At 39.2% G+C, this 14,806-nt stretch overlaps 1 protein-coding gene across 1 annotated transcript; it reads left to right on the top strand.

The window, feature by feature from the left end:
- The first annotated feature begins 10,749 nt into the window (after positions 1 to 10,749).
- On the top strand, positions 10,750 to 12,481 carry LOC114303093 (cinnamoyl-CoA reductase 2-like). Its single transcript, XM_028248237.2, has 4 exons — positions 10,750 to 10,854; positions 11,241 to 11,425; positions 12,318 to 12,390; positions 12,473 to 12,481. Exons 1-4 carry the CDS (start codon positions 10,750 to 10,752, stop codon positions 12,479 to 12,481), a joined length of 372 nt encoding a protein of 123 aa, XP_028104038.2.
- Positions 12,482 to 14,806: the final 2,325 nt, after the last annotated feature.

Genomic DNA, 14,806 nt, shown 5'->3' on the forward strand with positions numbered 1-14,806 from the left:
ACGAATACAGTTTACAAATAGGACAAGCATTCGTTCATTAAACAATAACGTTTCAGTAAACAGAATAGTTGATCATTCAAAAAATATTCATAATTGAACATATCTTTACAACATTGTTACCCACAAAGCACTGGGCTATAAGCAGCTAATAAGCATCCTCGAATGCCAACCTTACACAGTTACAGAACGAACACACACTAAGTTACATACTCGGGAATCAACAACTTAGTCCCTATCTTGACTCGGTGTGGTTCTACATCAATATCCTTATTAAGATGCCTTAAACTAGGTCTAGGAATGCCTAGGATGGAATGAGAATGCAAAGATACACTTTAAAACACTTTTCAGAATTTTTCAAAAAATAGGGGTCTTGCTCGAGCGTGGCTTTCTTCGCTCGAGCGAGCTTGTCAAAACAGTGGGGTCGCTCGAGCGTGGACTTCCTCACTCGAGCGGTCTGTAAAAATGCAAAAAGTGCTGGATGTTGAAAATCCCCGCTCGATGCTCGCTCGAGTGTGAGATACAGTCCTCGCTCGAACGTAGGTTACCTCGCTCGAGCGTGCGTCTACGTGCACCAAAAACCTGAGAGCTTGCAATCTACGCTCGAGCAGAGCTCTGAACAAAAGATGGTTTCTCGAGCGTGGAAGCCAAAATCTGGAATTTCTAGATTTGCCTCCCAAGCTCAAACCAAGCATTCAATACTTCAAAACTCAACCTTTTGGGCCCATTTTCTGGAAAACACTTGAAAACTCGTACTACAACATGTTTTGAAGATCAATTTTGTAAAATCAAGCCCAAAGGTAAGTCAATTGAACACAATTTCAAAGAAACTCTCATGAACTATGTAAAAACATAACATGCAAGAACTCTTATGAATTAAGTGCTCTAAAACATGACCAAATGCAAGATTAAGCTCAAGAACATGGTAAATTCATGGACTATAACAAAAACATGGACATGCATTTGGAAATTCATGAAGAATAACTTCAAAATGCTATGGTATAGACATGGATGCATGAATTCACTCTCAAATTCAACTCTTTAAACCAATTCTTGAATCTAAACACTAATTTACCACGGACCATGCAAGATACAACTCAAATTCACAAATGGAAGGATGAAATCTCTACCTTAGGTCTTCAATTTCAAGTATGGAAGCTTAATTATGCAATTCCGATTCAATTCTTCTAATTCTCCAAGCCAAATCTCAAGATGAAACCAATTTTCTCCCAACTCTCTAACTCTCTCACGTTTTGCTCTAGGAGATGGAGAAATGGTGTAACAAATGAACATGGCTCCAAACATGTAATAACAAAGTGGCCCACTCAATGGTAATTTGGTAATTAACCTTGAATCAATAATTTAACATTATTTAATCTAATTTAATCATTCCAAATCAAATGTTAATTAAAGATACCATAAAATCACGTAAATTCTAACTAGCATAAAATACCAATCAATTTCTGAATCGGCCGTCGACAAGGCCTTCAATTCGCAATTCGAAACTAAAAACATGAACAGATCAATTTATGACAAACAGATAGAAAATGCAATTAAGCAACATACTCATACGTTCAGTTCAGAATTTCAGTCTGTTCAATTACTTATCATGTTTAATCATAAATTAGTACTGATCAAAGGTGAGGGTTGTCACACATGGCCTAATTATCTAAACGGAAATTATAGATGAATGCCTTGGAGTTCATGCACTAGCTAGAGCAAGGGCAGATTTATTAATCTAATCGGCTAAGCATCTAGGCCCCATGCCGATTGATATGTGCCACAGCCACTCCATGCACTAATTTTCGGCTTTTTGGTGTTAACATGGCCTAATTATCTAAACGGCAATTATAGATGAATGCCTTGGAGTTCATGCACTGGCTGGAGCAAGGGCAGATTTATTAATCTAATCGGCCAAGCATCTAGGCCCCATGCTGATCAATATGTGCCACAGCCACTCCATGCACTAATTTTCAATTTTTTGGTGTTAACATGGCCTAATTACCTAAACGACAATTATAGATGAATGCCTTGGGAGTTCATGCACTGGCTGGGGTAAGGGCAGATTTATTAGTCTAATCGGCCAATCATCTAGGCCCCATGCTGACCGACCTGTGCCACAACCATTTTTTGAAGTGAAAATTGCCTAGTCATCTAGTCGACAAGTATACATGGACGTTTTATCCAAAATAGCAACAAAATGGTACCATTCATTAATAACACAATTTAGCACAAACAATTGCAAAGTACAAAAGGAATTTTCATTAAGTAAATTGAGCACAAGTTATAACCATTTTACATATGAAAACTACTAAACAAAAAGCTATAAAAATACATGAAAATCCTAAAACAAAAACTAGAGTCGCCTAAATTAGTCCTCGGAGTTAGACTCTAGCGGCTCAGCATCCACTTGTTTGTATGGAATTGGCGTAGCCAATGTCACATCAGTAGCAACAAGGGCTTTGAGCCAACCGTGTTTGAATCTCCGATTTTCAAATTTGGGGACTTCGTCTACGTATTCGGCGAAGGCAGCATTTTTCCCAACGTCGAATGTCCTGGAAACCTCCAGCTCGGCCGCTTCCTTCGCCTTCTTTATTTCTTCCAACTCAGCCTCCAATTTAGAGATCGCCTCCTGGGCCAATTTAAGTGCGGCGTCACTTGCGTCCGCCCTCTTCTCGGCGACTGATCTCAATTCTTCAGCATTACGGGCTCTCTCCATCTCGGCCTCGGCGCGGGCGCCCTCCATCTTTGCCCTTAAAGCCTCGAACTCGGCCATACTCCTTTGGACCTCAACCTCCGTCTGTAAACGGCCGATCTGCTCGACGGCTTCATGATGGCGACGGCCCATCTCGGCTATCCTCCCGACGGTCTGCAAAACAGGAAGTTAAGACCAAAACAATATTTGCATAAAGTGAAAAGGCAAAGTCAAGATATATACCAAAAAAGTCGATTGCGCGGCCAACACTATTGTAACCAGATCCAGCTCCAACCGAAAAGCCACCTTGTCAGTACGCAGTGAAATGGACGTAGCCATGGTGAGTGCGACTGCTGGATCTTTGATTACCGAAGCATCGGAGGGGATCGACGTATTTTTTTATCTTCGGTTGAATAACAAAAGGAACAACCACTTCTGATTCCTCCAAACGAGGTCGTTTGTCGGCGCGGTCTTCTTCTGAGCTAGCCTCGACCTCGGCAGGGCACTTCTCTACCCTTTGCTCAACCTTAACACTGGCCTGCACAACCGACTCCGCCTTGGCACTTAGGTTTTTTGTCATCCCCTCCTCAATAACGGGCAACGAGGACTGAGATTCATTAATAGGCAGGAAGGGCTGAGATCCACCAGCAGTCAGGGAGAGCTGAGATTCGGCAGCCCAAATGGCCTCCGCCATTCGCCGCCCGGCTATCATTTCCGCATTTGCCTTCTTGGCAAGTTTAGTGAGGCTTAACCCAGCCATATTGTAACAACCCTCGTCACTGTTTACCGATTAACCACTGATTACTGCTAAACTGAGACTGATTATGATTGGTAACTGAATTGATTGAAATACTGAACTGGCTGACTAAAATCTGGAACTGAATTGACTGAGTATGTCTATTTAATTGTACATTTATCTGTTCGACTGTTTGATTATCTGTTTGTGTATTTATGTTTAAACTGCAAATTGAAGGCCTTGTCGGCGGCTGAATCTGAAATCGATATACGTTTTATGATCATTGAAATTTATATGATTTTATGGTGTATTTATCTAAAATGTGATTTGGTATGATTAAATTAAATTAAAATAAGCTTAATGTCAAGAGTTCGCGTAATTACCATTTTGCCACATGAGTGGCCCACTACCTAGACTATATTTGAGCCTCACAACACTTTAACAAAACATTTCATCAGTCCATTTCTTGTTCTTGCCGACTTGAGAGAGTGAGAGGTAGAGAAAGCTTGAGTTCTTCACAATTTGGCTTAGAGTCTTGTAGAGATTGAAGGATTCTTGCATATTGAGCCTCTAGACTTGTAATTGAGGAACCTAGGTATGAATTCCATCCTCGTTATTGTGTATTTAAGTTCCTTCTAGCATGGATCATGGTAGTTTAAAGAGTTAAGTCAAGAATTGGTTCAATAGTGTTGAATTGAAGCTTAATTATTGCATGCATGGCATACTCTTGCATTTTAGAGCTTGTTCTTCATGAATTTGCCACATGCATGTCCATGTTTTGATCATAAACCATGTTTTCACCTTGTCTTTGAAAGAATTGGCTCATTAGAGCATGAAATTGAATCTTTGAAATGGTTTAAATTTATGCACGTTATGTTTGAATTATGTTCATGAAAATTGGTTTCAAATTGAGTTAAATTGATCTTCCTTTTGGGCCTTGATTTTACAAATTGAGCTTTGAATCATGTTATTCTATGTGTTTACAAATGTTTTCCAGGGAAAAGGGCCCAAAGGAATTGGTTTTAATGCATTTGAACTTGGTTTGAGCTTGGAAGTTCAAATCTAGAAATTCCAGATTTTGAACTCACGCTTGAGCGGGGTGACCGGCGCTCGAGCGTGAAATTCGTGCTCCCAGTACTTTGCACTGTTTTGAAGTTCGCTCAAGCGGAATAATTGACGCTCGAGCGGGACATTGTGTCTCATGCTTGAGCGGGTGCCGAGCGCCCAATCGAGCGTGATTTTCACCTATCCAGCACTTTTGACTGTTTTGCAAAACGCTCGAACGGGTAAGTCTATGCTCGAGCGGAAACCTTTGTCTGCATGTTCGCTCGAGCAGAGTAACCTACGCTCGAGCGTGACCCCTGTTTTTTGAAAGTTCTGAAAATGCTTTTAAAGTGCATCTTTGCATCCTCATCTCATCCTAAGCATTATTAGGCCTAGTTTAAGGCATCTTAATAAGGATATAGATGTAGAACCACACCGAGGCAAATTAGGGATTAAGTTATTATCTTTCCCAACTGTGTAGCTTAGTGTGTGTTCAATCTATAACTGTGTAGGGTTGGCGACTGGGGATGCGCTCTAGCTTTACTGTAGCCCAGAACTCTGTGAGTAACAACAGTGTAAAGATATGTTCAAAATGATTATCTTCTGAACAATTGAACTGTACTGCTTTCTGAATTGATACTGTTAATTGAATGAATGTATGTCCTATATTCTGAACGGTACTATGGCATCCTTAGCAACTACTATTTATTGTTACTGTTACAGAGATCTCTGTCGGTTCCCTTGTTGGAACCACTACTGTTACTGATTGATGGCCATCATTTACTATTCGGTCTTTTAAGACCTACTGTTTACTGTACTGTTATGCTAATGGATGTACCACATATGACTGAATGACTGATATACTGAATTAACGAACTGTTTTCATTACTGTAAGGACATTCATTCTTAACCTCTTTACGCATTATGTTATTCACTAGGTTTTAGCTCACTGCTCATATATATATATATATATATATATGTAGGTGTACAAGCACCAGACCGTGGCTAGAAGCGTCGCGGTAAACTCCAGTTTTGTCGAGCCAACCTATGTGCCTCACTGTGAGGTTCCGAGCCTGTCAAGTTATGGCTTAGGGGTGTTTTAATTTTCCCGTCTGTCTCTGTATCTGTTTTGTATAATTGTATAGACTGTTACTGTACTGTGTAATAGGGATTAGGTCCCTGAACCGAAGGATTGTTAATATGTACATACTGTTCTGTACTGTTCATGTATATGTGTGTGAAAAGTCTTTTTGGCATACAGACCGTCACAGCTCATTGGGCATTGTTTATTTACTGTATTGGCTTCCGCCAGCCCCTGTACTCTGTATTCCTATTTTACTATTAAGTAGGCCTTTGGTAATCTCGGATTACTGGCCGGTTACGGTGCTAAACCCATAGGGGTGGGTTTGGGTCGTGACACATATCTTCTGGGTACGCGCTGAGAAGGTTCTCCAAGCCATGAAAAATATCGTCAAGTGGAAGGTCCTCTTGGCCCGAAGTGGACGGAGGGTCAACTGAACTGAGGCCGGTTTCTTCAAATGCTAACTTCAAAGCCTCGTCGACTTCGTCTTCGGACTGGCCTAACTCGGCGGCCTCAGCTACTTCCGGTCGCTCCGAATCTGATGCCTCGAAGCCAACTTGCCTCAAATTTTTGAAATCAGTCAAGATAAGGGCGGTGAGAAACTCCTCACCCTTCGGAATTGGGATGTTTTCCGCTATCAAAAAGGTCGTATAAGTCGGCTCATAGCGGAGCAGAACGTGGGCAGTCCTCCCCTATTTTTGAAGACTCGACCGACTGAAATATTTGAGTGCAACCTTGATTTCCGAAAGAACAGCGTCGTCGGTCAAGGTCAGGACTTTCTTCAAATCGTTTCCTACACAAGCAACAACATGAGGTCTCGAAAATGAAATTTTATAAGTATAACAAAAAATAAATAAATAAAAGAAGCTATACGGCCACCTGGTTCGCCCCTCTATCTGGGAATAGGATCGAGGCGATCCTCGCCTTCGCCGAATTCCCAGTTTCCTTGGACGACGACCATAACATCATCGACTCGTTTCCCAGAGCTCGAAAGCATAGTCACTAGTTGATGTTCGGTGTCTTTGGCCTTAAGGAAATAATGCCCATGCTGACCAGAGGACTTGGCCAAGGCATAACAATGCCGAATGGCGGAAATGCCAAGGTTAAGCCTAAGGTGATGGTTTAGTGCGATAATCCCCATCACGATTCTAAAAAAGTTGACATTGGGTTGGGAAGGGATTAAGCCCCAATGGCAAAGCACAGCCCTAAGGAATGGGTGAAGAGGAAAACGGACTCCATCTTCTGCGATTGATAGGAGAGGGAAGACGATCGTTGTTTCATCAACCCTCTCCATATCGAGGATGCCGTCTGTCACAAGTGACAGACGGACGTCATCAGGAATGGAGAAATGGCGTTGGAAGCCAGAAATTCGATCCGATGAGAGATCTTTTAAATGTTTTGCCATTTCCCCCAGTTAATAGGAATTCGCTAACCCAAAAACAAAGCAAGGAAAAAGATTAAAAGCAGAATGAGAGAACTTACAAGAGGCGAAGAAGGTAGAGAAGAAAAGGAAGTTGCAGAGATAATTCAGAAAGCAGTCCAACGACGAGCGTCTAAAAGCGTGTATGTATTTGAAAAGACGTCGAAATTTTAAATCACAATAAATAGAAGTGTACGAAGAGACAGGAAGTTAAAATGATGACCGAGAAGCGTGTGTTCAGACATTTGCATTGGAATACGGTCAGCCGCCGAATTTCGGCTTTGGCTTTTCGAGTTCGAAGCCAAACACTCCAGCCAGCTGTCGTTAGTAGAGTGTTCGGGGGGCAATTGTGGGGGCCGAGTATTTGGAATCATAGAGATTCTAGATAGTTGGACGTTCGTGGCACTCGACGTCGGCTCGCACGCTCGAATCTAACCCTACTCGGCCAAATAGCCGGTTAAGCAAGGGGCCGAGTGAAAAGCGATTCGATACGAAATATGCCGAATAGTGAATTGAAAATGGACCTAACCCCGAGGCCCAAGAAAGAAAAAATATAAATAGAAGAACATCAGCCAAAGAGAGGTATGTGAGAACCAGTATATTTAACTTAGAATACAAGTAATCTTGAGTGTTGAGATTGACTTGCCCGTCGGAGTGCTAATTCCGGCATCCCCGACCGGAGTGTTTATCCCTTTTGAGGTGACTAGCAGAAGATCATGAGCGTCTCCCAGGATCAAAAGACTATTTCCAAACCACCTTTTCCACAGTGTTCAATTGCCTCACTTTTGGGTTGGATTTCATAAATTGATCTTTGAAACATGTTGTATTATGGGTTTCTAAGTGTTTTCAAGAAAATTAGCCCAAAGGAATTGAGTTTGAAGCTTTAAAGGTTGAGTTTTGTGCTTGGGGATCAATTTGGAAATTCTAGATTTTTGATCCACACTCGAGCTGAGGACTTCACGCTCGAGCGTACACTCTAAGTACATACACTTCCGCTCGAGCGTAGAAAGTCACGCTCGAGCGTAAAATGCATATGCCCAGAGTTCATGTGTTTTGCAATCTGCTCGAGCGAGGGTCTGAGTCTCACGCTCAAGCGGAGGTCGAGCGTCCGTCGAGCGTGAATATCATGCATCCAGTACTTTTCATGAGTTTACAGTCCGCTCGAACGGGGAAAGCCGCGCTCGAGCGGAGCTCCATTGTCTGCATGTCTGCTCGAGCGTAGAAAGCCACGCTCGAACGTGGACCCCTATTTCAGTAAATTTTGAAAAGTGTTTTAAAGTACATTTTTGTATCCTCATTCCATCCTAGGCATTCCTAGGCCATGTTTAAGGCATCTTAATGAGGATAATGTTATAGAACCACACCAAGTCAAGATTTAGGGGCTAAGTCATTAATCCGAAGAGTGTAACTTAGTGTGTGTGTTCTTCCTACAACTGTGTAGGGTTGGCACCCGAGGATGCTGACTAGCTTGTCTATAGCCCATCACTCTGTAAGTAACAATGTTGTAAAGATACGTTCAATTATAACTATTTCTGAACGATTGATCATACTGCTTTCTGAAATGGCATCGTTTACTGAATGAATGTTTGTCTTATTTATGAACTGTACTCGTGGCATCTATAGCAACTTACTGCTACTGTACTGTTACTGCTACTGTTACAGAGATCTCTGTTAGTTCCTATCATTAGAACTATTGTTACTGTATTGATGGCCATCAACTGACTGTTCAGTCTGTCAGGACCTATTGTACTGTTTTGCTACTGGATGTACCACATATGACTATTATGGTTTCTAAATAACTGTTATGGCATGAAATATGAGCCATTGATTGAATAACTGATTTACTGATACAATTGACTATTTTAATTACTGAAAGGGCATTCATTCTTAACCCCTTTACACATATGTTATTCACTAGGCTTTAGCTCACTGTTTATATTTATATGTAGGTGTCCAGGCACCGAACCGATGCTAGGAGCGTAAAGTTAAGCTCCCGTTTTGTCAAGCCAACCTTTGTGCCTCACTTCGAGGTTCCAAGTCCGTTCAAGCTAAGGCTGATTTTGGGGTGTCTCAGTTTCACCCTTTTGTCTCTGATCTGTAATGAATGTTTAAGACTTGACTGTACAGTTATGGTGAAGGGATTTGGTCCCTAACCTAGATGTTGTATATGATGTAACTATACATGTTTTGATTATGAATGTGGCTTGTTCATGAAAGTCTTTTCGCTTTCAGTTTGTCACAGCTCATTTGATATCTTTTTATTACTGTTTGGCTTCCGCCAACCCCCTACTCTATATTACTGTCATTACTTTTAAGCAGGCCTTCAATAATCTCGGATTACTGGCCGGTTGCGATGCTAAACCCATAGGGGCGGGTTCGGGTCGTGACAGTCCCGGTATCCATTGTATCTAATCGAGACCCTCGGTTCGTATCTCAATTTTGGAATAAATTATAGGCAGTTTTGGGAACAACATTGAAGTTTAGCACCGCTTAGCATCCACAAACTGATGGACAATCTAAAAGAACGATTCAAATATTGGAGGATATGTTGCCAATATGCGTATTAGACCTTAAGCAAAATTGGGATAAACATCTGTCATTAGTATAATTCGTCTATAATAGTAGTTACCAAGCGAGCATTAGGATGGCACTGTATGAAGTGCTGTATGGGAGAAAATGTCGATCGCCTATATGTTGGATGAAGGTTGGAGACAGGAAATTATTGGGTCCCGAAATTGTGCAAATGATGAGTGATAGAATCCAACTCATTCAATAGCTAATCCCCACTACCTAGAGCTGTTAGGAAAGCTATGCAGATACTTGGAGACGAGATTTAGAGTTCCAGGTAGGAGATCATGTCTTCCTTAAAATCTCACTAACAAGAGGAGTCATTTAGTGTGAGAAGTAAGGAAAATTGAACCCACGTTACATCAGGACATTTGAGATGTTAGAAAGGATTGGCTCTGTAATATATCGTCTTGCATTATCACCAGAATTGTCTAATATTCACAATGTGTTCATGTTTCAATGCTTTGATAATATTTTCAAGACTCATAACATATTATTGATCATGAAGATTTAGAAGTTCAAGGAAATTTCTCTTATGAAGAGCAACCAGTACAGATTCTTGGCCGCCGTGATCAAATTCTCTGAAACAAGACTATACCTCTAGTGAAAGTCTTATGGCAAAATTATCGTGTCGAAGAAGCTACATGGGAAACTGAAAATCAAATGTGGGTCAAATACCCACATTTTTTTTAAAATCAAGGTACGACAAGTTTGGGGAAAACACCTCAAATGTTTAATTAAATTAATACAATATATATCTATATAATAAGGGAGGAAGGATTTTGAAAATGTATAAAATGTATGTGAGATACATTTAGGTTCAAAGGCTGAGATCAATTTTGATAAAGATGAATGGTTCGGATGATGATTTATTCCCGCCCATACCCTATGTGCTCTCTCCCTCTCCCACCTACCCACATCTCCTCCCCCATTTCCTGCCTCCCCCCTCTCCCCCCTTCTCTCTCAATGCTCGCTGCGCCCAAGGTAGGGTTTCAGATTGAGAATTCTCTCCGCTTCTCCCCCTTTCTCTCTCAGTGTTCACTGCTTGCAAGGTAGGGTTCCGATTGAGAACTGGGTCACCGAGTTGGCTCCTCTGTTCCACGACCAACTTCACCACCACCCTAGATTCTCTCCCCCTCTCCCCCCTTCTCTCTTTTTTGAAGAAATTGGAAAATGCAACAGAGAATCTAAAGCTATTTAAGACAGACATGTTGGAGTATGAAGGTCTCTGTTCTGCCATTGCTGGTTGCACTGGTGTTATCCATCTTGCTTCTCCAACTCCCTTTGAACACATTCCTATTCCTAATCCTGAGGTAAGCTTATTATAATAATTATTTATTTATTTAATTTTTTCACTCTCCAAATCACACTTTGCAAATTGTTTCCATTGTTTGGACTTATAAGATTAAAGGGTAAATATATTTTTCATTCCTGTAACTTAATTTTTAGTTTGATTCCAATTGTTTTAATTTCAACAATATTAACCTTAGATTTTAAATTCACAATTTTAATTTACCCCTTTGTCTATATGTATACATATGCTACAAGAGTGATGTGGTAATGACATTTTAAAAATTGTAAATCATTTTAATAGCTCTTTTAATTTGAGATGAATAGATACACATCTGTCACCTCATTTTGTGTAAAATTTTATATTTATATATTATCGCTTCTAATTAATTAATGGGGTACATGGCAGGTAGAATTTGTTGAATCGGCCATAAAAGGAACAAGAAATGTGCAAAATGCATGTTTGAAGGCAAAAGTGAAGAAGGTGGTGGTGGTGTCATCTGTTGCTGCTGTTATGGTGAACCCTAATTGTCCAAGGATCAACCCATGGATGAAAATTGTTGGAGCGACCCTGAATTCTGCAAACAATTGGAGGTATCTATCTAATTAATTAGGCTAAGTCAAGCCCAAGGGTTGAGAGTTGGGGCCTTCTCATTATTATTATTATTTTTTTGAAAATCACACTTTTAGTTTTAATCTTTTTGCTCAAGTTGTTAATAGTATATGCAGTGAATTTCAATTCACAAATCATAGAAAATTATGTACTTATTTCCAAATATCAATAAAATGAAATTTGTCTAAGAAAATGATAATAATAATTAGCAAGTCCATATGTAGAATTTATTTTATTTTATTTTTAATTTTTTTTGTACATGCACTAAACTCTTTTTCTTTTTCTTTTTTTGAGGGGGGGGGGAATATGGTGGTATGAATAAATATTAGTTGTGGTATTGCCTAGGCAAAACGACAGCAGAAAGAGAGGCAGTGGAGTTTGGAAGGAGAAATGAAAAAGTCAAAATCATCACAGTTTGTCCAGCCCTTGCCATCGGCCCCATGCTCCAATCCATCATCAATTCCACTATAAATAATTACCATAATATATAAGAATGTAACTCACCAACTTATAACATATGACTCGAACCATTTATTGCCTTACCATTCCTCAGAATAATTTGGCCATCAATATATAAATACAATTAATTAATTAATACCACTAAGAAATTTAATTCACAACCTTAATACGGGCTATTGCAACCAACTCCAAGGTAAGGCTATTCATGCGCAATTGCATTAAGTTTGAATTGTGAAAATAAACGCCAATTGGTTATTAATGTGTTATTTTTTTGTCTAATCTCTATTTAACTGTGTATAGTTTCCTTCTCTTCGGCTTCACTTCCATTTGTATCATATAAATTTTGTGTGTTTCAAATAAAGACACTTTCCAACTTACAAATATTCATAAACTTAATTTTCAATTTCTTTTCAGATTTTCCCTCTGCTGCTCTCTAGCCCTGTTATTCTTCTTCCATACCCTCACTCCCGAAACTGCTGCTCTCCAGGTAAGATCACTCTTTTCATTTTATATGGTGACTATGTACTAGATTTTATTTGGATATAGATTGTATAGATTTTTTTTTACAGATTCTATAGATTTTTTACAAAGAATTTGGATATAGATTGTATAGATTTTATTTGGATATATGTTGTATAGATTTTTTTTATTTATATATAGATTTTTTACAAAGAATCTGGATTTTATACATTTTTTATATATATTATCTTTGTGAGTATATTTTTATTTAGTTGGGTAATGATTTTAGTTTCTGCTTGAAATTTCAGGATTTTATCTTTGTCAGTTTCCGCGATACCTCTCTCTCTTTTTTTATTTTTATTTGAGTTTGTGTTTGGTTGGGCAAAAGAATAATTTCTCCTAGGTTTCTTTTTCATAAATTTAATTTTTTTTCTTTCCTTTTAAACAAAGCCCAAAGTAACTGATATGGGTTTGTAGAGTCGTACCTTAAGTTGGTGAGATACATGACCTGTGAAATTTTGACAGTACCATATGAAATTGATGTATGTGGTGGTGACCATTGTTTTTTACTGGGGTTAGAGAAATAGACGTTTTGATGCCCATTTGTGAGGAAAATGAGTAGTGGTAGATGGGGAAAAGAGATGGGGGTAGTGATGGATCATGGTAAGGGTAGCAAATGACTGTCAACACCAAAATAAAGGGAAAAAATTGTTAGACTGTTTAAATGGCCCAAAGAAATGAATGGTTAGAATTAAAATAATTTCAAGTTAAGATAGATTTGTTACCAAGGTCAAGATTTTGAAGTTTTTTTTTTCTTTTTTAAATTTCCCAAAAATCAATATATGAAACCATGAATTACTAGGTATGCATACAATTATAAGGCAGGCTCTAAGTTGTCCATATGTGTACTGTTCATAAGGAATAGACATCCGATCATGGCGGTCCCGAAGTTTTTTCCTAACGCGTTCGGCAAAAAGGGTAGGAAGGCCATCAATAAATTTAGCCTTCCAATGGCTACTGTTAGCATCAGGTCGTTGAGTGACCTTGATGAGGAAAACATCTTTGTACCATTTAAAATTGGTCAAAGAAGGGCATCGTAAATTCTAGAGGAGTTCACGACTACGGTCGGAAGAACTAGTACTGGTACCAACAAAATGGAGGATGATGGTCTGGATAAGAGTATACACAGCATCCTCTTGTTGAACAAGTTGTTGAGTGGTTGGGTCAAGCTCAACTTTAACAGAGGTAAGGATTTCATTATGCTGGAGAGGAGTGAGAATGTTATCCCACCATCCTTTAAGCTGGCCGGTAAATCCATTAATAATGAATTTAACAATGGCATGATCACTATTTCTGTATTGACGGCAAACGGTTGCATACATCATCATTTGATGTAATTTCTTATAAATACCGTATTCTGATTCGCCATCTATATTCCATTCATAGATGGTCTTGCCATGGTAAGATCCCTGATCATTGATGTACGTCTCTTCATAGAGTACATCAGGAGGTGTTGGTCTGGCGTAATAATTTCTGGTTGGTGGTAACATAGCAGGTCGAGAAGAGTTATAAGAATGTAGTTTATGAACGGATGTAGGTTCCTGGAAATTGAATTGGGCCTCTAATACAAAATTTATGGACGTCTTATTACAGAAAATGAACATCAATCATTGCTATGCTAAGATTTGGATAAATATCAAAATATATTGGTCCATGAGACAAACTGGTCTCGATGGCGCCCATCAAGGAAGCTCTCCAATTAAGGCAGCGTCCATCACAAAGGGTACACTGTATACTAGTATTTTGACCTAAAAGAGTCAAAGGTTTAAAGGCTATCTGAACTAATCCTATGTGGATGTATTTATATTTTCCGATGAAATGGATAAAATCATTAATATGAATTAATCTAATGATTTCATCATTGTTCTGTATGCATGAGGTATGCTCAAAGGTTTTAATTATCTGTTTACTGAAGAAATTAAAATGTCCAATCTTGTAGATTGTTTTTAGATCTACTGTTGGGATTGTCCATTTATCCAAGGCATCTTTTACATCCTGATATGCAACTAGCTCAGTTGCTTCTGCTAATGAGGTAATTATATTACCTACAGTGGTTACTGATTCATTACCTGTTGATTCTACTGGTAGCGTTTCATTAGTAGTTTCTGCCATGGATGTTCTGCAATCATATATGCCTAATTTATTAATTTTATAACCATATTATGTCTATTATTAAACTTGGCTCTGATACCAACTAAGGTGCTCCCTAAAGGTTCTGGCTAGCACTTCTGTCAACGACTTACAGGTATAAACGATCAACATGCAATCCCTGCTATACGACCTAACCCTACGCAAGCATCAACATAATCCCAGTAGCTGTATTTGGTCTGTTTATTGCGCAAATTAATATGTTATTAGAAAAACTTCGAGGAGCTGTTCTAAAA

The sequence above is a fragment of the Camellia sinensis genome, chromosome 5, assembly GCF_055761805.1.
Source record: "Camellia sinensis isolate YWXY chromosome 5, ASM5576180v1, whole genome shotgun sequence".
NCBI classification, from domain to species: Eukaryota; Viridiplantae; Streptophyta; class Magnoliopsida; order Ericales; family Theaceae; genus Camellia; species Camellia sinensis.